This window comes from Cervus canadensis, chromosome 21 (assembly GCF_019320065.1).
Source record: "Cervus canadensis isolate Bull #8, Minnesota chromosome 21, ASM1932006v1, whole genome shotgun sequence".
NCBI classification, from domain to species: Eukaryota; Metazoa; Chordata; class Mammalia; order Artiodactyla; family Cervidae; genus Cervus; species Cervus canadensis.
Window position 1 is genome coordinate 21,631,186 of NC_057406.1, and position 23,982 is coordinate 21,655,167.

General features: G+C 45.4%; 1 protein-coding gene across 4 annotated transcripts; it reads left to right on the plus strand.

Moving 5' to 3' along the window:
• Positions 1-261: 261 nt before the first annotated feature.
• BCL2L14 (BCL2 like 14) lies at positions 262-23,132 on the plus strand. Of its 4 annotated transcripts, none has more exons than XM_043440580.1 (7): positions 262-450; positions 6,823-7,268; positions 12,709-12,873; positions 13,757-13,888; positions 15,449-15,519; positions 17,685-17,951; positions 22,305-23,132. In XM_043440580.1, exons 2-7 carry the CDS (start codon positions 6,830-6,832, stop codon positions 22,341-22,343), a joined length of 1,113 nt encoding a protein of 370 aa, XP_043296515.1. In that variant the 5' UTR covers positions 262-450; positions 6,823-6,829; the 3' UTR covers positions 22,344-23,132. The 4 variants fall into 4 exon arrangements, with proteins under 4 accessions (XP_043296515.1, XP_043296516.1, XP_043296517.1 ...); XM_043440581.1 differs by having other exon boundaries at positions 15,452-15,519; XM_043440582.1 differs by having other exon boundaries at positions 287-450; positions 13,784-13,888.
• Positions 23,133-23,982: the final 850 nt, after the last annotated feature.

Below are 23,982 nucleotides of genomic sequence, written 5' to 3' on the forward strand. Positions count from 1 at the left end.
GGTCGTAAAGAGTTGGACACAACTGAGCACATACACGGTTGATTCAACTTGATTGAAGCTGATGAAAGGAAAAGTAAAGTCCTATGGTGGGGGGGGGGCACCCACATAATTGTCCCTGTCCTAAAGGGCAGTGAGAGTCCTTAATAAAGATGCAGAACTCCTAGAGTCAAATTACTTGGGCAAAGGTCAGTCCCTCCTTCAGTTAAATAGCTGAGGGCAGGGCTTAACAAGGAAGTGACTCCCTTTATAAGCCTCCCTCCAGCCTCAGTCCCAACCTGAACCGGCTACACTCCGGTGGCGTCTTAGATCACAAGGGCCTTCTGAAATTAGGACCCAGGAAGACTAGGCCACAGTTTCCTCTTAAGTTTCGTGGAGAGAAGACTCAGGTATAGACATCCTTACAGCCACCTGACCCGAACCAGGAGCAACCACTGACAGCTTGAAGACCAGGTAACACCTGGAGAGATTCAGCCTTCCCAGCAGGATGTGGGGGCGTGGGAGGTGGAGGAGGAAAACTACAGTCCTGGATGTGTTTATTAGGTGCATTAGGTGCTGGGGGCTGGTAAACCTAATGTTTACTACGTTTGTTTAGGAGTTCTGATCATGTAAGTCTCAGGAAGCAAAAGTAAGAATCTAAAACTAAAAGCTAAGTGTACAGTTCATTAGGGGTTTTCAGGAAAGAGAAAGAGAGACGTTTAGGTTTCCCTTTCATTTCTCCTTTGCTCCAGAACGGCTGGGGGAGTTAAGAAAATATAACTGGCTGAATCATTTTTAATATTATGCAGGCCTGTCTCAGCGAGTATGTGATAGCATGACAAAAGCCCGTGGAAACACTAGTTCCCTCCTCCAGAGCACAAATGGGCTGAGGACAGGAGTCCCTGGCTTTGAGCCCCGAGCATCTCTGGGCACAAGGTCTAGTCCTCCTAGAGACTTCCTTCAGTACCGTGCACAAGTGAAATGGGGAATTCCCCCTCCCCTCTAGAAGGCTCCCTCCTGAGTTCCCTGCCCGCTCTGTTCTATAATCAGAGCCTGAGTCTGTGTTTAATTCATGAGACCTGAGGTTCTCTCAATTTAGCTTCTATTGTAGGACAGTAAGACATTTTACCTCATTTCACCCTTAGGATTAAAGACCCTGTGCTACTCAGAAATGACAAGTGGGGGAGAGAGAAGGATGCTAGAAGGTCTGAAGTTCAGGGAAGAAAAGGGAGGGGTGGCCTGTGAGAGGACAGAGAGTGCGAAAGGAGAGGCGCTAGACAACCAGACAGAACCCAGCTCATCAGCTGGTCTGCATACGTCCCTCTGGGATGAGGGTCCTCCCCCCATCTTACACTCAGGCCTTGCCAGTGTGTCCAGAGCCATGAAGTCAGCTCTGCGGCTGAGTCTGTTGGGCCAAGGGGTCTTTCATGCCCCTCACACCCAGGACAGGCCAGGGCAGAGTTCTGTCCAGCTTCCTGGGTCACAGCCTCTGTGCGCTGGAATCAGGGAGCATGCGCGAGGCTGATTGCTCCACGACCTGCGACGGAAAGAGAAGCAAAATCTAAGCTTGACCAGTGAATCCAGAGCTAGAAAAATCCCTACAGAGTATCCTGTGATCCTGGAGGTCAGCTGCAGCTCTGCGGTGCTTCCAGGGGACGAGCCGTCACTGGGGACCCAGAGGATTTTGACCACTTTGGGGGTTGCCGGGGTGGGGGCGGGGCGGGGAGAAGCAAGTCTCCAAGAAAGAAAAGAGACCAGGAAAAGATGCTGTGTAACTTAGGTTTGGGGAGTAGGTCTGCCAGAGTTTGTTGTAGATAAGAAAGAGGGTATATAAAGAAAGACTGGGTCAAAAGGGTAGGGCCACTGAGTCGCTCAATTATAACAAGCTTGTTATTCTGCAGCTATTCATAATTTCCACTCCTGGCTCTGAACTTACATTCTGGGGCCCCACTCAGGGCTTCATTTCCATCAGCGTTATGTATAAAATTCACCTGTACGTTTCATTAGGAGAAGCTTGACTTTAAATAGGAACAGCAAAGAGCAGAAGGGCTGCAATTTGCGATAAAGAAAGTCACTGCTTTGCTTTAAAATAAGACTTCACTATGCATTTAACAGCTCCCACTTCATTCCCAAAGCAGATTAATAGGAAAAATACCCTACGCTTGTTAAGCACATCCAACATGTCTTAACTGATACTTCGACTCAGTTGCAAGCACTTGCCCAGCCTGACTACCCTCCTCTCCTGAGGGCTGCCGGGCCCTCTGCTTCTTTTGCCCTTGGTCTGGCCTCTTGGTTGGGCCAAGCACTCAAATGCTTTCTAACCTGGAAAACCACAAAAACTTATTCTTTCACCAAGTGGAAGGGCTGTGTTCTCCACCTTGACCTCAGATTTTCCCCTCTTTTCAGATATTGCTCCTGAATCAATAGTTAGCAAACTCTGGTTTCTTAAAGAAGTCAGGCCCTTTCTCTCTCCAACAACGCTACTCCACACACACACACTATTAAAGTCTTCACACTACACACACACACACACACACACACACACACACAATGTTAGTCTTCACAGTACATTAGAAAGGTTTGGGTTTGGTTTGGTTTAACTTACCTGGTTTCTCCCGAGCATAGTATTCTGGTTGCAAGTTCAAGGCCTTGCTTCCTAGAGGACCCAGGTGTATGTCCTGCCTAAGGCATCCAGAGCTGTCCAACTCAAAAGGAAGGTCCAAATTAAAACCCGTGTACATGCTCTCCTGGGGCCTTCTACACCGAGTCACTCCCCCAAGTCTGGAACCATGTGTCCCACTCTCCTCTCACTTTTTAACCACTCTTTCTCTGGTGAGACTCGGGTCACTCAGTCTCCACCTGGGTCCACTTTACTTGCTTCCAACAATCTCAGAGCTCCATTTTTATAAGCAGCACCTGTTAATCACAGAATTGCCAGATTTGCATAAAAATACAAGAGGCCCTGTTAGGTATGAATTTCGGATAAACAACAGACATGCTTAGTGTAAGCATATTTGGGACTACTAAAAAATTATTTGTTGTTTACCTGACATTCAGATTTGACTAGATGTCTCATATTTTATCTGGCAGCACTATATCATTTTTCTTTCATTCCTCAAATATTTATCAAGAAGTTACCATCTGTCAGGCATTATGTTAGGTGCTGGGAAAGCCAGCCAAGTTCCAGGCTTCATAGCTTATGGTATGTATACTTTACACACACACACACTATATATATATATATATATATATATATATAGTTTTCTATAGTCATATATAGGCTTTCCTTGTGGCTCAGCTGATAAAGAATCTGCCTTGCAATGCAGGAGATCTGGGTTCAATCCCTGGGTTGGAAAGATCCCCTGGAGAAGGGAATGGCTACCCACTCCAGTATTCTTGCCTGGAGAATGCAATGGACAGAGAGAGAACCCTGGTGGGCTGTAGTCCATAGGGTCACAAAGAGCTGGACACCACTGAGCGACTAACACTTTCACTTTTATGCACTATTTTAAGTGATTCACATGTGCCAGTTTTTTCTTCTGTCCACATACCCGTGTTTCATAGGTTTTAAAATTCTTTTTATTGAGGTATAGTTGATGTACAATATTATATAAGCTTCAGATGTATAACAATTATTCACAATTTTTAAAGGTTATACTCCATTTATAGTTATGATTAAATGGTGGCTATTTTCCCTGTCCTGTACAATATATCCTTGTAGCTTATTTTTTTATACCCAATAGTTTGTACCTCCAAGTCCCCTACCATTCTCTTACCCCTTCGCCTTTTCGCTTCCCAACTGGTAACCACTAGTTTCTTCTCTGTGAGTCTGTTCCTTTATTGTTATATGTATTAGTTTGTTGCATTTTTTGAGATTCTACATGTAAATGATATCATACAATATTTGTCTTTCTCTCTCTGGCTTATTCCACTTACTCTCCATGCTGTTGCAAATTTCATTCTCTTTTATAGTTTATACAATAGTATCTCACATCCCAGAATTCACTCCCTTCTCATCACTGTATGCTCCGAGGGTGCTCCCTGTGTGGTTGCATGGGTCCTTCTGCTGTGGCGGGCTGGCTACCATGTGCAGTGTGGTAGGCTTGGCTGGCCCCTGACCCAGCTGGATGTCAGGCCCTGCTTGTGGAGTGGGTGTGTACACATACATACCACATCTTTTTATCCATTCATCTGTTGATGAACACTTAGGCTGTTTACACATCTTGATAATTGTAAATATTGTTGCTGTGAACATTGTGGTGCATGTGTCTTTTTGAATTAGTGTTTTTGGTGGTTTTTTTCTTTTTTTTTTTTCGGATATATACACAGAAATGAGATTGCTGGGTCATATGGTACTTTTACTTTTTTGAGAAACAGCCATACTGTTTTCTGCAGTGGACACACCAATTTACATTCTCACCGGCAGTGTATGGGAGTTCCCTTTTCTTGACATCCTTGTCAATGTTTGCTATTGGTAGACTTTTTGAAGAGACCCACTCTGACAGGTGAGAGGTTGTATCTCATTTTGGTTTTGATTTGCGTTTCTCTGATGATTAATGATACTTTTGATATAATTAATAAGTTTTATTTTATAATCACATTTAGCAATGTACCTAACAACTGGATCACACATATTCTGATCAAGCACACATGAAGTGTTTTTGAGAACTGACCATACAATAGACCATCAAGCAAGATTCAACAGATTTCAAAAACTGTATCACATACAGGTCATATTATCTCACCATTAGAGTGGGTTGCCATTTCCTTCTCCAGGGGATCTTCCCAGCCCAGGGATCAAACCTGGGTCTCCAGCATTGCAGGCAGATTCTTAACCATCTGAGCCACCAGGGAAGCCCAAGTTAGAAATTAATAACAGAAAGTATAACTATGATAGAAAATACTTTAATAGAGAAGTAACCAAACAACTGATTAGGTAAAAATCTTCTTTACAGAACAATTCAGCTATTAGATGCAGAAGTAACAATAGAATTAGCTGTTTTCAATAATTAATGAGATATGAATGTAGGCAACTATGATTATTAACAATGTTGTCTCGTTTCCTGTACCCACTGGCCATCTGTATTTCTTCTTTGAAAAATTGTCTCTTCAGGTCTTCTGCCCATTTTTTAACTGGGTTGTTTGTTTTGGGTAGGGAAGTTTTCAGTTATTATGCCTTCAAATATGTTCTCAGCCCCTTTCTCACTCTCTTCTCCTTCTGAATCCCTAAAATGCAAATATTTGTGTGCTTTATGCTGTCCCAGAGGTCTCTTAAACTCTTATTTCTTTTCATTCTCTTTTTCTGTTCAGTATTGATTGCCACTACTCTGTCTTCCAGCTTACTAATCCATTCTTTTGTATCATCTAGTCTCTACTGTCAGTTCCTTCTAGTGTATTTTTCATTTCAGTTTTGTATTCTTCATCTCTGCTTGTTCTTTTATTTTCTCACTCTTTGTTAAAAGCCTCTAACTTCTCACTCTCCATTCATTCTCCTCCCCAGTTCTCGCATCATCTTTATGATCACTACCCTGAACTCTTTCTTGAGTAGATTGCCTATTTCCACATCACTCAGTTCTCCTGAGGCTTTATTTCATTCCTTTTTTTGAAATATGTTCCTCTGTTGCATCATTTTGCCTAACTTGTTCTTATTTCTATGCAGCCAGTAGGTTCGTTACATTTCCTGATCTTGGAGAAATGGCTTTTTGAAGGAAACGTTCTCTGCATCCCAGAATTCATTCCCTTCTCATCACTGTATGCTCCAAGGGTGCTCCCTGTGTGGTTGCATGGGTCCTTCTGCTGTGGTAGGCTGGCTACCATGGGCAGTCTGGTAGGCTTGGTTGGCCCCTGACCCAGTTGGATGTCAGGCCCTGCCTTGTGCTAAGGCTGCCAGCTGCTGGTTGGCAGGGTCCGGTCACAAGGCGGCTGACTGCAGAATCCCAGGGAGACTCAGGTTATTGCTGAGTTAACTAGAGGATCGAGGTAGGTTTTAGGAGTCCCTGGGACTGTTGCCGTCTCATTGGTGGGTGAAACCACATCCTGGAGCTAGTGCCCACTTACTGGTGGGTGGGGCCAGGTCCAAGGGTCCGGTTGCAGGGCCCAGGGACACAACCTAAATTCACCTATGGTCTGCTCTGTGCCCAGATTGTTCTAAGCCCCAGGATCCAGCCACAAGGAGGCTGCACTTGCCTCTATTTGCAGCTCTCTGTTCCTCCCCCACCTCCTGTGTTTGCTCCTGTATCTTTGTTCAAGCTCCTAGCTCACTCTCTCCGTCTGGAGTTATCCATGTACACATCTCCTCATCTCCACAAATCTGAACTTGCAGAAAGAACCCTGGCTTTTCCATCTCTGGCTACCCACTGCCTCCCAGCACAAAAAGAATTTGTCCAGTTGCTCAGTCATGTCCAACTCTTTGTGACTCCATGGACTGCAGCAAACCAGGCTTCCCCATCCTTCACCATCTGCCTGAGCTTGCTCAAACTCATGTCCATCAAGTCAGTGATGCCATCCAACTATCTCATTGTCTGTCACCCCCATTCTCCTCCTGCCCTCAATCTTTCCCAGCATCAGGGTGTTTTCCAATGAGTCAAGCTCTTCGAATCAGGTGGCCAAAGCATCGGAGCTTCAGTTTCAGCATCAGTCCTTGCAGTGAATATTCAGGGTTGATTTCCTTTAGGATTGACTGGTTTGATCTCCTTGCAGTCCAAAGGACTCTCAAGAGTCTTCTCCAACACCACAAAGAGAATAGGTGCTCAGTAAATACTTACTCACTTCCACCCCGTCTCCCCTTTCCTACCAAGAGTAGGGAGCTCCCAGGTGGAAGGACACGTGTGGATTTTGTCATTGCAGCCCCACCATGTGCACTGCCAGCCCCTGTGACCTGGAAGAGATCCCCCTGGATGATGAGGACCCAGACAGCTTGGAGTACAAAATCCTGGAGTTCTATGTCAAACACCACGTCTTCCAGAACACCTCTGTCGTCCTCTCACCAAAGCTCCTGAGAACAAGGAGTCTGTCCCAGAAAGGGCCGGAGAGCTGGCCAGTGAATGAGGCATGGACGCAGGGGCCGTGGCCCTGCAGAAATTCCCAATCCAGCGAGAAGGCCATAAACCTCACCAAGAAAAAGTCGTCTTGGAGGACCCTCTTCGGGGTAGCAGAGAAGGAGGAGGACTCACAGAGCTCGCCTCCGGAAATCCGTGCCCAGGCACAAAGGGTGGGGGGACCTCAGGTCCGTCCTCGGAGTCCGAAATGGCCAAGGTCCCGCTCCAGCATGGACCAGCGCTTAGAGCACAAAGGTAAGCTTTGGGGAACCAACTGCACTTTCTCTCCCACAGCCACTTCTTTCCCTTCTTTGTGTGCCTGAGGGTTTGCCTCCTCCCACCCTTAGGTAGGGAACTCTTTGAACCTCAGCTTCCCAACCTATTAATACTCAATTCTTTTGTTGTTGTTGTTGTTTTACTTTTTATTTTTGGCTGTGCTGGGTCTTCATTTCTGTGCAGGCTTTTCTCTAGTTTTGGAGACTGGGGGCTACTCCCTAGTTGGGGTCTGTAGGCTTCTCATTGCTGTGGCTTCTCCTGTTGCAGAGCACAAGCTCTGGGGTTCACAGGCTTCAGTAATTGTAGCACATGGGGTCTAGAGCACAGGCTCAATACTTGTGGTGCACGGGTTCCGCTGCCCCATGGCACGTGGGATCTTCCCAGATCAGGGATCCAATCTGTGTCTTCTGCATTAGCAGGCATATTCTTTGCCGCTCTGGTTGTTCCGTTGCTAAGTCATGTCTGACTCTTTGCAACCCCATAGACTACAGCACGCAAGGCTTCCCTGTCCTTCACTGTCTCCTAGAGTTTGCTCAAATTCATGTCCATCAAGTCGGTGACTCAATGTCCATCAGGATAGACATGAGTTTAAGCATGCTCCGGGAGTTGGTTATGAACAGGGAAGCCTGGTGTGCTACAGTCCATGGGGTCACAAAGAGTCAGACATGTGAGTGACTGAAGTGAACTAAGTCAGTGATGCTATCTAAACATCTCAATCTCTGCTGCTCTCTTTTGCTTTTGCCATCAATCTTTCCCAGCATCAAGGTCTTTTCCAATGAGCTAGCTCTTTGCATCAGGTGGCCAAATTATTAAAGTTTCAGCTTCAACATTATTGTTTCCAATGAATATTCAGGGTTGATTTCCTTTAGGATTGACTGATTTGATCTCCTTGCAGTCCAAGGGACTCTCAAGAGTCTTCTCCAATTCCACTGAGTCACCAGGGAAGCCCAATACTCAATCCTAATTGTCCTACTTTCCTTAAGACTGAGCAGAAAGGAAAAGTTTGGTGGTGAAGGGTGATGGGACTGGTTTTCTGGCTCCACCATCTATAATTAAACTTGCTGCCCAAATTCCTAATCCTCGGTGCCAGAGACCAATACAAAGGGAAGATCCCCAGATGGGCTCAGGCTGCTGTTCTTCATGAGGGAAGTCAACTCCCGTCTCTGAGCCTCTGCCTTTCCATCTGTACCTTGGCTTCTTGAAGGTGGATGGAAAGATCAGATAGCTATATAGAAAAGGGATTTCAAAGTTCAAGCCACTCAAAACACAACCAAGAAGCATTTTGACTAAATCTTCTTTCAGTGGGACAAAACACAGTGTATTGAACAGAACATTTTCATGAAAGGCTTTAACAGTGTTGCCCTTCATCCACAGACCTAGGCATAAACATCTTCCCCTCTAACCATATCTTCTGCCTGATGCCCAGATTTTAAAAGAAACCTGCTCTCCTGCTGGGCTGATTGGCCTGTGTCAATAATTAGTCAACAGGTGGCAGTAATGTCTCAAGTTTTAAAAGCTGTGACTGTCAGGCTTATTGGAGAATCAGCACACACAATGACAGCTTTAGAGCACTGGCTGCTCAAGGAAACTTCCATTTCCCGTTGGACTTGTAAACTTTAGGGAGGAGAAGTTAAGGTTGGGATTATCTGAGGAAATCCTCCTCCCTCCAGGTCTTCTGCTGGGGGTGGGATCTGAGGTCCAGAGCAAACAGAACAGTTTGGCTTGCTTGCCTGTGTGTGTGTTCAGTTGTGTCCGACACTTTGTGACTCCACGGACGGTAGCCTGCCAGGCTCCTTTGTCCATGGCATTTTCCCCGGCAGGAATGCTGGAGTGGGTTGCCATTTCCTACACTCCAGGGGATCTTAGGGATAGTACCCGGGTCTCTTGTGTCTCCTGCATTGGCAGGCATATTCTTTACCACTGAGCCACCTGGGAAGCCCCATCGAACAGTTTGAAGTGAAGTGAAGTCGCTCAGCCGTGTCCGACTCTTTGCAATCCCATGGACTGTAGCCTACTATGCTCCTCTGTTCATGGGATTTTCCAGGCAAGAGTACTGGAGTGGGCTGCCATTTCCTTCTCCAGAGGATCTTCCCGACCCAGGGATCGAACCTAGGTCTCCCGCATTGTAGGCAGACACTTTACCATCTGAGCCACCAGGGAAGTTTAGAGGCACATAAATAGGTTTTTCTGCTTGTCCTGTTCTTTGAAGTTTGCCAGGAAACAGAAGATTTTTCCAGACTTTAACTTTCTGGTTTTCCTGAAGAAAACAGTGTTCTGTATTTGAAGATTACTGAAGGGTCATTGGACCTTTGCCTATTTTCTAAAATTTCCAGATCTCTGTGTAGACCTATAGATATTCCTACAAAAGTAGAAATGGTTATCTCCTAAGGAGGCTTAGCTTTAATGATTCACATAAGTTGGTCTTCCCTCTCCCCTTTCTCTCTCTTTGCTTTCTTGTTTAGGTAATTATGAGGGTGGTTAGCTGGTTCTATGCTGAGTGTGACCCAAGAGGGACTTGCCCTCTATTTCTCTTCTGCCATGTGTAAATCAGAACTCAGTAGTTGGTGTCCCCTGGGTTCTTTTAACTAAAGGTCACAATTTAGCCTGTGCTGCCATTTCAGACACCGGGCTGGACTAAGAACTATGAGATTTTGTCCCAAGACCAAAGTCTTGTAGTGACAGGCCTTCGGATGTAGAAAAACGAATTTGTACCAATTTGAGAAACACCAACCCAGTTTTTCTGTGAGTCTCTTTTTTTCTCCACAGCTGTGATCTGCTGTAACTTCACTAACATAGAGATTATTTTTCTCTCCTATAAAAGAAAACCACCGTTTGGCAGCTCAGGCTTGATCTGCCAGTTCCCGCTTGATCTGCCAGTTCCCCAGTCTTTAAGGATTCCATTCTGTTGCCCCTCAGCTAATGACTTCCAACCTCAAAGTCACCTTAAACCCCAAGATGGCTGCTCAGATTCCAGCCATCGTGTCTACATTCTAAGCAGGGAGAAAGAGGAAGCAAGGAGAAGGACAAAAGTTTATCTTTCTAGATAATTCCGCTCCCTTTTAGAGAGCTTTCTTAAAACTGTAGCCAACTTCTTACATCTCAGTGCCTACACCTTATTGCAAAAGAGGCTGAGAAATGTAGTTCTGTCAGCTTCCCCTGACATTTCAGGGGTCTGTTACTAAGGAAGATAAAGAAAAGGGATACTAGGTAGGAAATAGCAGACTCCCCTATATGGAATTCTCTCCCAAATGCCCTGTCCTTTCTCTTTAAAAGAAAAACCTCAAGCCAAATGCCTTCCCCACTCTCCTGCTCTCCTTAACTGCACAATGAGCCCCCAGAATAAACTCCAAAGAAGGGCAGCCTTTCCATTTTCTCTCCACCCCCATCCAATGTTTCCTTGCCTGTCAGATCAGACCAACTCTGACCAGAAGGAAATCTTTTTAAAAAAAAAAAAGATATTAGAATGGACATTTTCTTTCTTTTATTTTTTTTTTTGGCCATACTGCAAGGCATGTGGGATCTTATAGTTCCCTGACCAGGGATTGAACCAGTACCTCCTGCGGACAGACTCTTAACCACTGGACTGCCAGGGAAGTCCCTAGAACGGGAATCTTAACCAGGTTAATTCACCTGAGTTTCAAAATGTGTTTACTTATAGATTTTCCTGCACATATTTTGTCTGCATTCCTCCAATCCATAGAAACAGACACACAGATTAGTCAGCTTGGGGACCACCTCTGTGTCCTCTGGTGGTCTCGTGACCAAGTGGTGGAGGCTGGGAGATGGGGAGGGACAGCCATGAGGGTCTTCATCTGCCTCTTCTGAGGGCAAGGTGGGCAGAGCGTGACTCTTCCATTGAAAAGAGCGTGTTAATCACCCCACCAACAGCACAGGGTTAGAGAGGCAAGGCGTGCACGCTTTCCTCTCCTACCTCCCATGGACACAAGGGAAGGCTCCCACTGGTTTGGGCATCCAGCCTCTTGCCACCTCCTTGCGTGGGTGGCTGGCGTTCACGAGGAGGCTGGTTGGACTGCAGTAAGGTGATTTAAAAGTGGGAAAGTATTTTTGGTTGGATTGTTGTCAAATGGAAAGGAAAAGCATTGATCCTCCACTCCTTAACCGCTCCAGTTCTTCTCTCTCTAATCTACTGCTGATCTGTTTTTTAACCCAATGGATGGAGCACCATGAAAAAAGTGGCTTTTTAAGGAAGCCATTATGCTTTCTTTTTAAAAGGAAGGCATTGTGGACAGAGCATCAGTGGCCTGTCAGTGAACACCCAGGAGGGTGATGGGAGAATCTGGGGAAAGAGAATCAGACATCACCTGGCAGCTCCTCAGGAGGTCACACCCAGCTCTTCACATGACACCCACGCCTTGCCTTGCTCATCTATCCTGACTGACAAAGTCTGGGAGTTCCTCTGGGCACACTGACCTTCTGGCCCAAACCAGTTACTGTCAACAAGTCTTATGAATCAAATACTGTTGTTCTTAAACATTACATGATACAACTGCTCCATATCAAAGGCAGAGCTTGTACAAGCTTCTACGTGTTAAGAACGTAGTGACAGATTAACAATGAACTTTTACTCCCAAAAAACTCAGCAATACTGCCTGCCCTCCTACCCCAACCCCATCCTCCACCAGGGGCCAAGTCGACTTGTCCTTCACAGGCCATGACATTCGGGGGCCAGAGCCATTTAAAACTTCATGTCCCCAGATGCTTTATTCTCCAGTTACATGTGCAAACATTTGACAAAAGTCTTTTCTCGGATTGTAAATTCTTGAGGGTCATGGGTTAGATTTTATGCGTCCTTGTTTACCTATCCACATTTTTTGCATGTTTCCCAGCAGGCGTGGAGGCGGGGAAGACTACACGTGACCATACCAGCAAGGGAAGTTCCTTGATAATGGGCTTGAGTCAGGAATACAGCCCGAGAGAAGGGATATTTCTCTCTCCTCAGTGACCAGCCCCCAAAGGCTTGTCACACTGCTGAATGCCTTCCAAAGTGCATAGGGGCCAGCTCTCCAAGATATAAAGGATGCCCCAAAAAAGAATAAAAATAAAAGCGTAATGAGCGTTCCCTCAAGCAAAGAACTGAGCACTGTGTTGCAGCCCCTTTTGTGTTGCAAAGGGGCAAGGGGACCCTAATTTTGCAAGACTTCCAAAAGAGGGTGCAGAGGGGTAATTGTTTCAAGGTGGCAATCATTCCTGCGTGCCCCTCCCCCATCCCAGCCTCTGCCAGGCAACTGCCCAGGCTTTCTGAAGAATGCCACCACCCCCCCAAACGCACACTCCTGCCCGGCCCCGGGCCATTTCCTTTCCCTCTAGGCCCGGTGTTTTCATTTCGGCAACCGTGCATACCAATGAGCCAGACAAAGTTCTGGGAAGGGCCTGTCAGCACCGTTTTGTCTTCTTTCAGCTGCGGACCCCAGAGTCGTTTCCATTGCCAACCGAGTCGCTGAAATTGTTTATTCCTGGCCGCCGCCAGAAGAGTTCCACAGCCAGGGAGGAGGCTTCAACTCCCAAGAGCTTCCGGTACCCCAGAGTTTCGAATGGCAGCCTGGAGCTAAAAGTACCAAGAAAGGTAAACTTCCCTTCTGAGCGTTTGGCCCAGGGTGCATATTAGCCAAGCAGAGGTCCATGAGCACGTATGTATTTATTCAGCTCAGGGCCCTGACACTTAGGAATCTCTGCTGACCTGGGCTCAAGGCACCACCATCACACGCTGGAGGCACTGGCCTTTAGCTGGAGAACGCAGCCCAAGTCAAGGGGAGTGCTCCAGCAGAGGGAAGCAGCCTGCCAAGCTCACTGCTAAGTCCAAAGAAAAGTCTCCTATTGAGGGGCAGGAGGAGGTGCAAAGCGAGCACTCCATCTTGTCCGCAGCTGGGGGGCGGGCGGGGGGAACGCAGCATTGGATTTCACCATGTTAGCCACGGCCAAGGCCCGGTGTGCTCAAGCGAGTGCACAGGCTGTAGGTGGCACGTCCCCCCAGGAGTTTACACTGTTGCCTTGGGCTCCCGTGAAGAAGCAGGGGGCTTGTCAGGCACCAAGCCTAGAGCCAAACATGAAGCAGACCTGAGAAGTCGTGATGAGGCTGGGTTGGTTGTCACCCAAACTGGAGCAACAGCCAGGACTGTGGACCCCAACCGACCTGGAGAAATTCTAGACATGAGGGAAAGGGAAGGTGTTTAGCTGCTCAGCTGTGTCCAACTCTTTGTGACTCCATTTGACTGTACCCTGCCAGGCTCCTCTCTCCATTGGGTTTCCCAGGCAAGAATACTGGAGTGGGTTGCCATGCCCTCCTCCAGGGGATCGTCCCAGCCCAGGGATGGAACCCGCGTCTCCTGCATTGGCAGGCAGATTCTTTACAGTCTGAGCTACCAGGGAAGCCCAGAGTTGAGAGAAAGAGGACCAAGTGCCCGGGAAGAGGAGTTCAGTCTGACATTCCCTCACTAATGACTGTCCAACCTGTGGTTCTCTTTCTCAAACTCCAGTGGACGATGAGGGGCCCAGCTGGCTCTTGAGCTGGCAGCACATCAAGCGACAAGGCAGAGGAGTCTTCAATCGTGGCGGTGCCCCCCAACCCCCCATCCAAACTGGTGAGTGTGTCCACCCTGTGCTGTGCTGCCAGGACCACAAACTACCAAAGGGGCTTAGAGTGAGGAGCTGGGAGAGCAGGACCCCTCAGAGAGTAAAAAAAAAAAACCCAAAGTGTTCCTACTTTACTGCGATCTCATGTGTGTCTGGGCCACATAAAGTGATGACGCCAAACCAAGCCAAAGCTCAGGCCCTCATCCTCCAGGCACATGAGCAACTGGGACTGCTGCTGCAGCAACTTTCCCAGAAAGAGGCAACAGAATCCGATAAAAACTACACATGGGTGGCGGAAGCATCCAGTCCTTCTCCCAGGTGACTTGGGTCTCAGGCTTCCTACCTCCTTGCCCTTCACTCGACCTCGTGGCATGAATTTCCTTCCCCTTCTCCTCTGGGACCCACATGAGGACTTCGTGACTTCAGAGACTATGCCACATGGAAAACATGCTGTTCCCTCAGTAACAGGCTTGTCTCTGTTTGGATTCCACACTATAGCAATGACTGTTTTCCTAATATTATTTCACTGTTAGCACGTTTGGAGACGAGGGAAAGCAGACTCCACCTTCCCTGTTTCCAACACACACAGCACACACCAGTTGGGGCCATCTCCATCTCCATCTGCCATGTTAGCCTTTGGGGTGGGAGAACTTATTCATTGTATTTACTTAAACTCTACCCTGTTATAAAGACACAGCATACAAAGTACATGTTTTGGTACCTGTACTTTGTACAAGTGCAAAGTTAGATAAATCCAATTTGAAAGATAATGTTTAAAAAAAAAAAAAAAGTAGGAAAATAGGTGGGTTTGGGAATGACTGTAATTCCCCAAATTCAGGAAGACTGTACCTTCCTCTCAGGAGGCCACAGTTTGGCTCCGAGTTTTCTAGCAGTTAACACAAAGGATGAATATGATCAAATAGGGGTTTATGGTGTCTACATGGGAAAAGACCACCTGCTCAGGAAAAACTCAAAGACCTGACAGACATTTCTTCTAAGTAACAGGGGGGAAGGGATAGTTAGGGAGTTAGGAGGGACATGTACACACTGCTATATTTAAAACGGATAACCAACAAGGACCTACTGTATAGCACAGGGAACTCTGCTCAATGTTACATGGCAGCCTGGAACACTGGGGAGTTTAGGGGAGAATGGATACGTGTATATGTTTAACTGAGTTCCTTCACTCTCAACCTGAAACTATTACAACGTTGTTAATTGGCTACACCCCAATACAAAATAAAAAGATAAAAAAATTTCTTCTAAGTATCATTAGAGATAAGCTCATGCATCTTCAACAGCATTCTTAGAGCAAATAAAGTGATGAGTTTCACGGTGTGAATCAGGGGGCTAGGGGAGGAAAGAAGGGAGAAAAGAGGGGGGTGGAGGAGAGGCTGTTCAGAACGCTTTGGGCGTCATCAGAAGAGGTGAAGTAGATTTACTTTGCTGGAAGTTACAACGTGCATGGTCTTCCTCACTCCCTAACTAGGCTACAAACTTGTCCCTGGAAACATACAAGATTTTTTTTTTTCCTCTTGAAAGAAATAACTGTAATTTTCCCCTGACAGAAGGAGAAGACCAAATAATAGCCAGAATTGTTGAGCTGCTGAAATATTCAGGGGAGCAGTTGGAAAGAGAGGTAGGGAGCGTCTTGAACTAATGGGTTTTCTTTCTGTGTCCCCGCCCTGTACTGGGGAATGGAACTGGACTGATGGTTGTACTCCTTTTTCAAAGTTCTGGTTTCCACTTAAGTCCTAAATTTTATTTCCCTTGGAGTCAAAACTCTTCATGCTGGCAGGGTCTCAAAAATGAATCACTTTGGAAAACATAAGTAAACCTTCTGGAGCCTCCTCGGAATTTTTGGAAAGGAAAAAAGTCACCAATAAATTAAAATTCGCTGAATAGAATTATGAATCTAGTTCCCCATGTAACTGATCCTCAGGGAAGTTTAGACTCTTGTGTTTGCCCTGCAGCCTGAATATCTGTGTCCCACAGCTGCTCCAAGTCTGGAGTGTTGTCTGAAATCTCCCCCTAGAACGGCCGGACTGTTCTCTCTCAGCAGTTCGGCCAGGGGACGGGTTAGCATTACCTGGAGAATGCTGAGTTTCGTGCCAGTTAGAAGTTGAGACTGGTTATTCCCATCAGGAACGTGCAAGGGTTGCCTTCAGGTAAGGAGGTGGTGGGCAGGCCCCGCTGTGGTCACGGCTTCTGAACGCATCCCGTCTCTGTGTTACCCATGGATGGCTGTGTGGTCTCCTGCGTCTGGCCATCAGGAGCTGGCCGGGGGGCACACTCACTTGTTTTGCAAGGATCCATGGGCAGGAAGTCAGACCTGTGGGGCTCTGCAGGAGGGGTTAACAGTGCTAACTGGCCAGCCACCCACCCCAGTCCACCCCAGCGTGCTCGGTGGCTCCTCGATGCCCTTGTCAGAGGTGTCCCAGAGGACGGTGACCAGGATGGGGGAGGAATATGCGATGGTACAGAATGAGGAACACTGAGGGAACCAAGGCCAGACCAAAGAAAAGAGGAGGAAACAGGAGAGCTTTGGGGCCTTAGTAGAGGGTGGACAGGGGTGCAGAGGAAGCAGAAAACAGAAGAGGGCATATGATGACCCTGTGTTTCTCCAGAACTAGCATCAATGGACAGGAGTTACGGGGCAAGTCATTTCTCCCCATTTGAAGGATGAACCTTGTAGCTCTCAAGGCTGTCCACTAGGACTTCTCTGGTGGTCTAGCAGTTAAGTCTTCATGCTCCCAATGCAGGGGACATGGGTTCAACCCCTGGTCAGGGAACTAAGACCCCATATGGCCAAAAAAAAAGAAAGGCCAAGGTGGTATCGTTCTTTTTCTAAGACCATGATACTCTAAAGGAAGGAAAGCTAAGAAATACAACATTCAAGAGAGGAGTATAAGGTAAAATCAATTGAGTAGAACAATGGAAGGGAATCAATCGATTAGGTTTTGTTTTTCTTTTCACATGAACTCAGGTAACTCATGAACATTTCCCTAATAATCTGAGCTCTTGAAGCACCCTGGACACATGCTAACATTTCAAGAGCATCTTTTCCATGTTGGGTACAAGGCCAAGTGTTTCAAAATTACTCTGGGTTTCCCTGGTAGCTCAGATGGTAAAGAGTCTGCCTGCAGGGTGGGAGACCCAGGTTCAATCCCTGGGTTGGGAAGATCCCTTGGAGCAGGAAATGGCAACCCATTCTAGTATTCTTGCCTGGAAAATCCCATGGATGGAGGAATCTGGCAGGTTACAGTCCATCAGGTTACAAAGAGTCGGCCACAACACAGTGACTTCACTTTCACTTTCTTCGTGCGGGCTGTCGCCCCAGTTTAGAGATGACATAACTGAAACTGAGAAGTTAAGTAATTTCTCCAAGATTGCACAGCTAATAATAAGTGGAGCAGGGGTTTGAGCCAAAACAGCGATTTCCAGGTTTTGGATTCTGCCCATCACACAACCTCTAACAAAGCACCTTTCACTGGCTTACAAGTGTCAGTGGACTCTGAGCCCCTTGAGTGAGGATGCGTCTTAATCGTCCACGGTACCACCTGTCATAAGTGCTAGGAAACATTTGTTGAATGTCCTGTGAGCAGGCTGTTCAGTCTGTATTGGTTCCCGTGGAAGGAATTCACAGAGAAAGTCCATGCCCTGTCTGGTCCTGTGGGATATGGTTCCACATTTGAGATTAGAATCCAGGGTTTTCCACTGGGTGTTTTAGTCGCCCAGTGTTCAGCGGGAGAGTCTGCTTCCCCGGCCAAGGCTGATATATACTGTTTCTCCTCTCGTACACAGTTGAAGAAAGACAAGGTTTTGATGACCTGCTTCCAGGATGGGTTATCCTATCCTGTTTTCAAGACCATCACAGACCAGTTCCTAAGGACCGTGGACACCAGGGGAGAATCAGAGTTCAAAGCTCAGGGCTTTAAAGCTGCTCTTGCGATAGATGTCATAGCCAAGCTCACGACTGTCGACAACCACCCCATGAACAGGGTGCTGGGTTTTGGAACCAAGTACCTGAAAGATAATTTCTCGCCCTGGATCCAGCAGCATGGTGGATGGGTAAGTGCATTCTATCTAAAAATGGTATCTTCCCAGAACTCAGGGGGCAACGGCATGGAAAGGGGTTTTTTCTGGGGCTTGTTTTTTTTTAAGTGAAGGGAACACATCTTTGAAGCAGTTCTCATGGGTTTAGGACACTTGAGTGGCAAGAGATTTACCCCATTGATGGGAACATATTTTTAGTTATTATCTTCATTATCAATAAATATTTACTGAGCTCCCAAAGGGTATGTGGGGTATGTGAGTGAGAGGAGAGGGACTGGTCAGACAGAACAGGAAATGAAGAGATGCTGAGATATAAAATGTTTGGATAGATACAATTTCTGTTTTCACAAATTTTGCAGGCAACGGAAGTCTGGCAGTGAGACTAGGAGAAGTTCCTTATTCTCTCAGGGGTGTGGGAATAATCTTTACACAGAGGTTCAGGGCTTATGACATTTTGTCATTGCTGTTGGGACCTAGACATTCCGACAGGGACATTTTGATGCAAACTGAAGAGCAGTTTAATTTTCATCTATTTTTAAATTATCTGCTATCAGGCAAAACAGACCCTGATTCCTCAGCCTCAGCCCTTCCCCTACCCTTTTCCTTTGAGATTTCTTTAAAACTGTCCTGTTCAAATGGCCTCATAAGGGGAACCTTTTCAAACTGCTTTACCCCAGAGCTCTAAACCTCAGTAGGCATAGGACATTTTTGTCTGTTCCAGCCCTTCCTAGAAGGACATGCACTACTATCATGAGTCCTATTTCTACTAGGGTGGTCCAGAGGCCAGGAAAAGACCTGAGTCTGCTCTGGGCATGGCCAGCATGACCCCAAGGCCTCCAAACAGGCTTAGTCTCTTGGCTACCAGATGGGAAGTATAGCTGATCATGGCTATGGGCCTGACGTGCCCACCACAATCACCAGTTCCTGCCCATTAAACTACCCAGACTTCTGTTCTTTCCTAGTTTCCACTGTCACACCAGATATGATAGCCCTTAAGTGGCTAATCTGAGCTTCCCAGGTGATGCTAGTGGTAAAAGAACCCGCCTGCCAATGCGGGAGATGCAGGTTCTATCCCTGGGTCAGGAAGATCCCCTGAGGAAGGAAATGGCAACTTACTCCAGTATTCTTGCATGGAAAATTCCAAGGACAGAAGAGCCAGGTGGGCTTTAGTCCATTGGGTTGCAAAGGGTCAGACATGACTGATGCAACTGCAGCAGCAGGAAGTGGCTAATCTGAACAAGGCTCTTAAGTGCTCCAAATTCAAGCTGCTTTAACTCATGGAGGAGGATAGATTCCTGAACATCACTTCAGATTTAACAGCTCTAAGGCCCTTCAAGACCAGGGCCCCCTCAAGTCCCTCCTCCGCCTCAGAGCCCCTCCTGTCTACTCCAGCTCAAGACCCTTACCAGCCTCTGAGTCTTTACAACACTTCATATTTGCACTACAATTATATACAGGAAATTACCATCATTGTTGGTCTTCTTAATATATTCTTCCAGAGGGACTGTAAGTATCAACTGGATTTACAAGCCAGTTCTCAAAATCTAGTTAACTAATGTAACTGAAATGCCAAAAATGTTCTATGAAAAACAGTGTTTCTATACCAAAAGTACAAACAACAAAAGAAAAAATAAAAGGGACTACATCAAGATTAAAAACATTTCTGCTTCAAAGGATACCCTCAAGAAGGTAAAGAGACAACCCACAGAATGGGAAAAAGTAGTTGCAAATTATATATCTGATAAGGGACTTGTATTCAGAATATGTAATAAATTCTTACAAGTCAACAATAAAAGGACAACACCCCCCACCAATTTTTAAAATGGGCAATCAATTTGAACAGACATTTCCGGGACTTCCCTGGTGGTCCAGTGGTTAAGAATCCACCTTGCAATGCAGAGGATGTGGGTTCGATCCCTGGTCAGGGAGCTAAGACTCCACATGCTGTGGAGCAACTAAGCCCATGCGTCACAACTACTGCACCTGTATGCTCTGGAGCATGTGAGCCACAACTAGAGGGTCAGCGCACCACAACAAAAGATTGTGCATCTCACAATAAGATCCCACGTGTCACAACTAAGACCTGACATAGCCAAATGAATCAGTATTTTTTAAAAACAGACATTTCTCCAAAGAAGATATACAAATGGCCAATGAGCACATGAAAAGATGTTTGCTTGACATCTTCATTTCAACACTAGGAAAATGCAAATCAAAACCACAATGAGATACCATTTCACACCCACTAGCATGGCTGAAACAAAAAAGACAAGTGTTGGTGAGGATGTGGAGAATTTGAACACTCGTACATTGCTGGCTGGATTCTAAAATGGTCCGACCTCTTTGGGAGACAATTTGGCAGTTCCTCAAAATGTTAAATGTAGGGTTACCAATTCTACTCTTCTGTCTATACCCAAGAAAACGGAAAGCAAGTGTTCACATAAAAGCTTGTACATGAAAAAAAAAAAAAAAGCTTGTACATGAATGTTCAGAGCAGTATTCATTATTCATAAAGGCCCCAAAGTAGAAACAACACAGATTTTCCATGATGAATAATGAATGGAAAAACCAAATATGAAATATCCATACACTGGAGTAACATTCAGCCATAAAAAGGAATTAAGTATGGACAGGTGGATGAACCTTGAAAACATTATGCACAGTGAAAGAAGTCAGACAAAAAGGCCATATAGTGTATGATTCCATTTATATGAAATGTCTAGAATAGACAAATTCATAGAGGCACTGATTTCCTAGGGCTGTGGGGAGAGAGAATGGCATGTTACTGCTGATGGACACAGTTTCTTTCTGTAATGATGAAAATGTTCTAAAATCAGATAGAGCTGATGGTTGCACAACTCTGAACACACTAAGAGCCACTGAATTATATATTCTTAAAAGGGTGAATTTTACACTATATTTCAAGAAATTGTCATTAAAAATAGTGGTCCTAATTCTAATAAGCAAATAAAAAGAAGAAAGAATACAGTTCTATTATTTTTTAATTTGGCTGCTAGTGCTAGAGAAAAAAACAATTCCAATCAGAGAAAACAGATGGATTTTGGGGTAGAAATAATAAAGTGAATTTTCAAAAGCTAAAAGCTTTAGAATTTTGTGGCACTAGTTCTTTATCACATGTATTTTCAATTCAAAATTTATTAGTTTACTTTTCCAGGTCATCATAAATCCTAATCTTAAGTCTTGGCCACAGTTAGGTTTAATTTGGAGCACAAAGCTAGAAATTAGGAGAGGGAAGAAAAAAAAAAGGGACTCATTTTTTCCAAAGTCAGAAACAGAGTTGCAAAAAATAAAGGATGCTGCTCAAAGAATATTTATGAGTCGATATGACTATGAGAATGTGGGGAAGATGTGGATTGACATGTGAGCTCAGTTTCCCTGAACAGGAATGAGGGGACACTGGTGGCCAGCCTTCCATTGCCCCAGGGATTTCAGTGGCTCTCTGGAGTGTCCCTGTAGTGGGATAGAAGGAGAAAAACTATTCCTAGGCATACAATTTTCAGGAGCTCGGTGTTCCTAAGTATTATGTCTCAGTATTCCACGTCTCACAGGAGTGCACCAAATCTTCCCAATGGAACCACAAGCCTATGAAGGCCGGGTTATATATTTCATCCCCTTTCTCTCTCGTGGTTTCCATTACCTTTACATACGTCATAGATGCTCGGCCAATACTTGGAGAGCAATGTGTATGTTAGTTTCTCAGTCATGTCTGACTCTTTGGAGCCTGCCAGGCTCCTCTGTCCATGGGATTCTCCAGGCAAGAATACTGGAGTGGGTTGCCATTCTCTTCTCCAGGGGATCTTCCTGACCCAGGGATAAACATGGGTCTCTCACATTGGAGGCAGATTCTTTACCCTTTGAGCCACCAGGGAAGCCCTGGAGAGCAATAATTAATTAGTCAAATCAATGAATAGTGACAAAGCATGCCAAACAAGCCACGATTTGATTTTCATTTATTCCTTGGCCCTTTTTGCCTCACTTGAAGCACTATTCACATAGCTATCCTGTGGTCCTGCAACCTCACCCCTTCTACCGCATCTTGAAAGGAGAGGTTAGCAACCTCCATAGTCATCAACCTTTTTGAATTTAAATTCAGCATCAGACTTTTCCCATCTAGACTCTTCCTATACTCAACACTGAGTGTGTAACATAAGTCCTTAGCTGGTGTTTTCCTTTCAGGCATACCAAGGATGCTAGTCACCTTTCCAAACCCTCCCCCAACTCTAACACGTCTGCAAGCCTCGGGTCAGGCTTGGGATAAGAAAGCAGAGTTAACAGGCATATGTTTTCACTTCAACACGGAATCAAACTTGGAATTCTAAAAATCTATTTCTCTTTTTCCCCTTCTAGGAGAAAATACTTAGGATACCACACGAAGAAGTAGACTGAAACATCAGAGGATTTGTAACCTGGAATACTTATATTCTGGCTCTGGTCTTGTGTACATCGCTCTCAGCACAGACTACAGGAGAAAACACAAATGGACAAGGTGGATGGAGCACCAAAGGCTGAATAACCATTACTCCTGCAAGTCAAGAGGCATCAGGAGAGACCTTGACTGTTTCCTGCTCCTAGGATGTAGAGCATGGCCTCCGGCATCCATTATTCAGGTTGTCTACTGAGCATGCAAGAAAGTCTAGGAAGACAAGTGGTAACCTTCCGTTTAAATGCTTACAACAGAAACCATCACCCAACCTCTGCTGGCCACTTTAGGGAAAGTGCGTGACACGTATTTGTTGACCTCATGAAGGTGAAATGATAAATGGTGCATGTGCTTACTCTCTGGTTTCTAGTACTGTTTATTTTTCAAAGTTCACTTGAGATGGTCTGACCTTATTTCAAGCCTGCCTTTAGGCTGATGTAGCTGTTCATGTTGGTAGACAGAGGTCAAAGAGACTCTCGAGTTTATGGCCAGCCTGGGGAGAGACTGCCTGATCTGCCTTTTTTGGCTCCCTTCTCTGGACAATTTTTTGGCAGTTTGAAAAACTTCTATTTGGCAGAAAACAATTATTCCTGTCACCCTCAACTATCTCAGTGACCTCATCTCTACTTCTAGAGGTTTCTAGAACTTTGTTATTTTGGGGGCTAGTGTAATGATTAATGCTTGGTAAAATAAATGTGCAGAAAGACAACTGTCAAAGGAGTATGTTTATGGTTAAAATAAACTAAGTAAAAGCATACGATTTCTGTGAGGATCATAGAAGTTAATTTATACCAAGTGCTTAGAACAGTGCTTGTTATTTAATGCTGTGTTCACTTATGTCCACTATTGTGTAATGCCCTCTGCTAAGCTGAAAATTTCTTCTCCTCTCAAAGCCGTCACTAATTGTTTTTCTGAAATTGATACTTTTCCAAGTGAGGTTTTTTAGTATGTGAAGTATGTTCCATAGTAGGTGTTTAAGGCACAAAACAATTTTTAAAAATACTATCAAATTATGGTCTTCCCTGGTGGCTCAAATGGTAAAGAATCCACCTGCCAATGCAGGAGATGCAGCTTCCATCCCTGGGTTGGGAAGATCCCCTGGAGAAGGTAATGGCAACCCCACTCCAGTATTCTTGCCTGGAGAATTCCATGGACAGAGGTGCATGGCAGGCTATAGTCCATGGGATCCAAAAGAGTCAGTGCTATCAAATTAGACTTACAACAAATTTCTGGCTCTCTAGCATCCAGCATGTAGCCTGATGTAAAAACAAGAGTTTAATAGGCCTTTGATGAACAAACAAATGAATGAGTTAATCAGACATTTTCAGCTTCAAGGGAAAGCCTGAGCTATCTATTATGGCATGCTTTCACTACTCTACCCTTCTGGATAAAAATGAGTTATTATTTTATTTTCTTCCCCCACACTGAAACTCAGACATTTTAGGGAGAAAGGAGTTTCCCTTTTCAGAGGGAGACACTAGAGATCACTTCCTCTTTATTCCAAACTGTCTGCAGTTCCCCAAATGTATGACATAACCTCGTACCTCTGAGCCTCATAACAGCATTTTCTCCACTTGGACTGTTCTTGGTGGTCAGTCCTCTTTC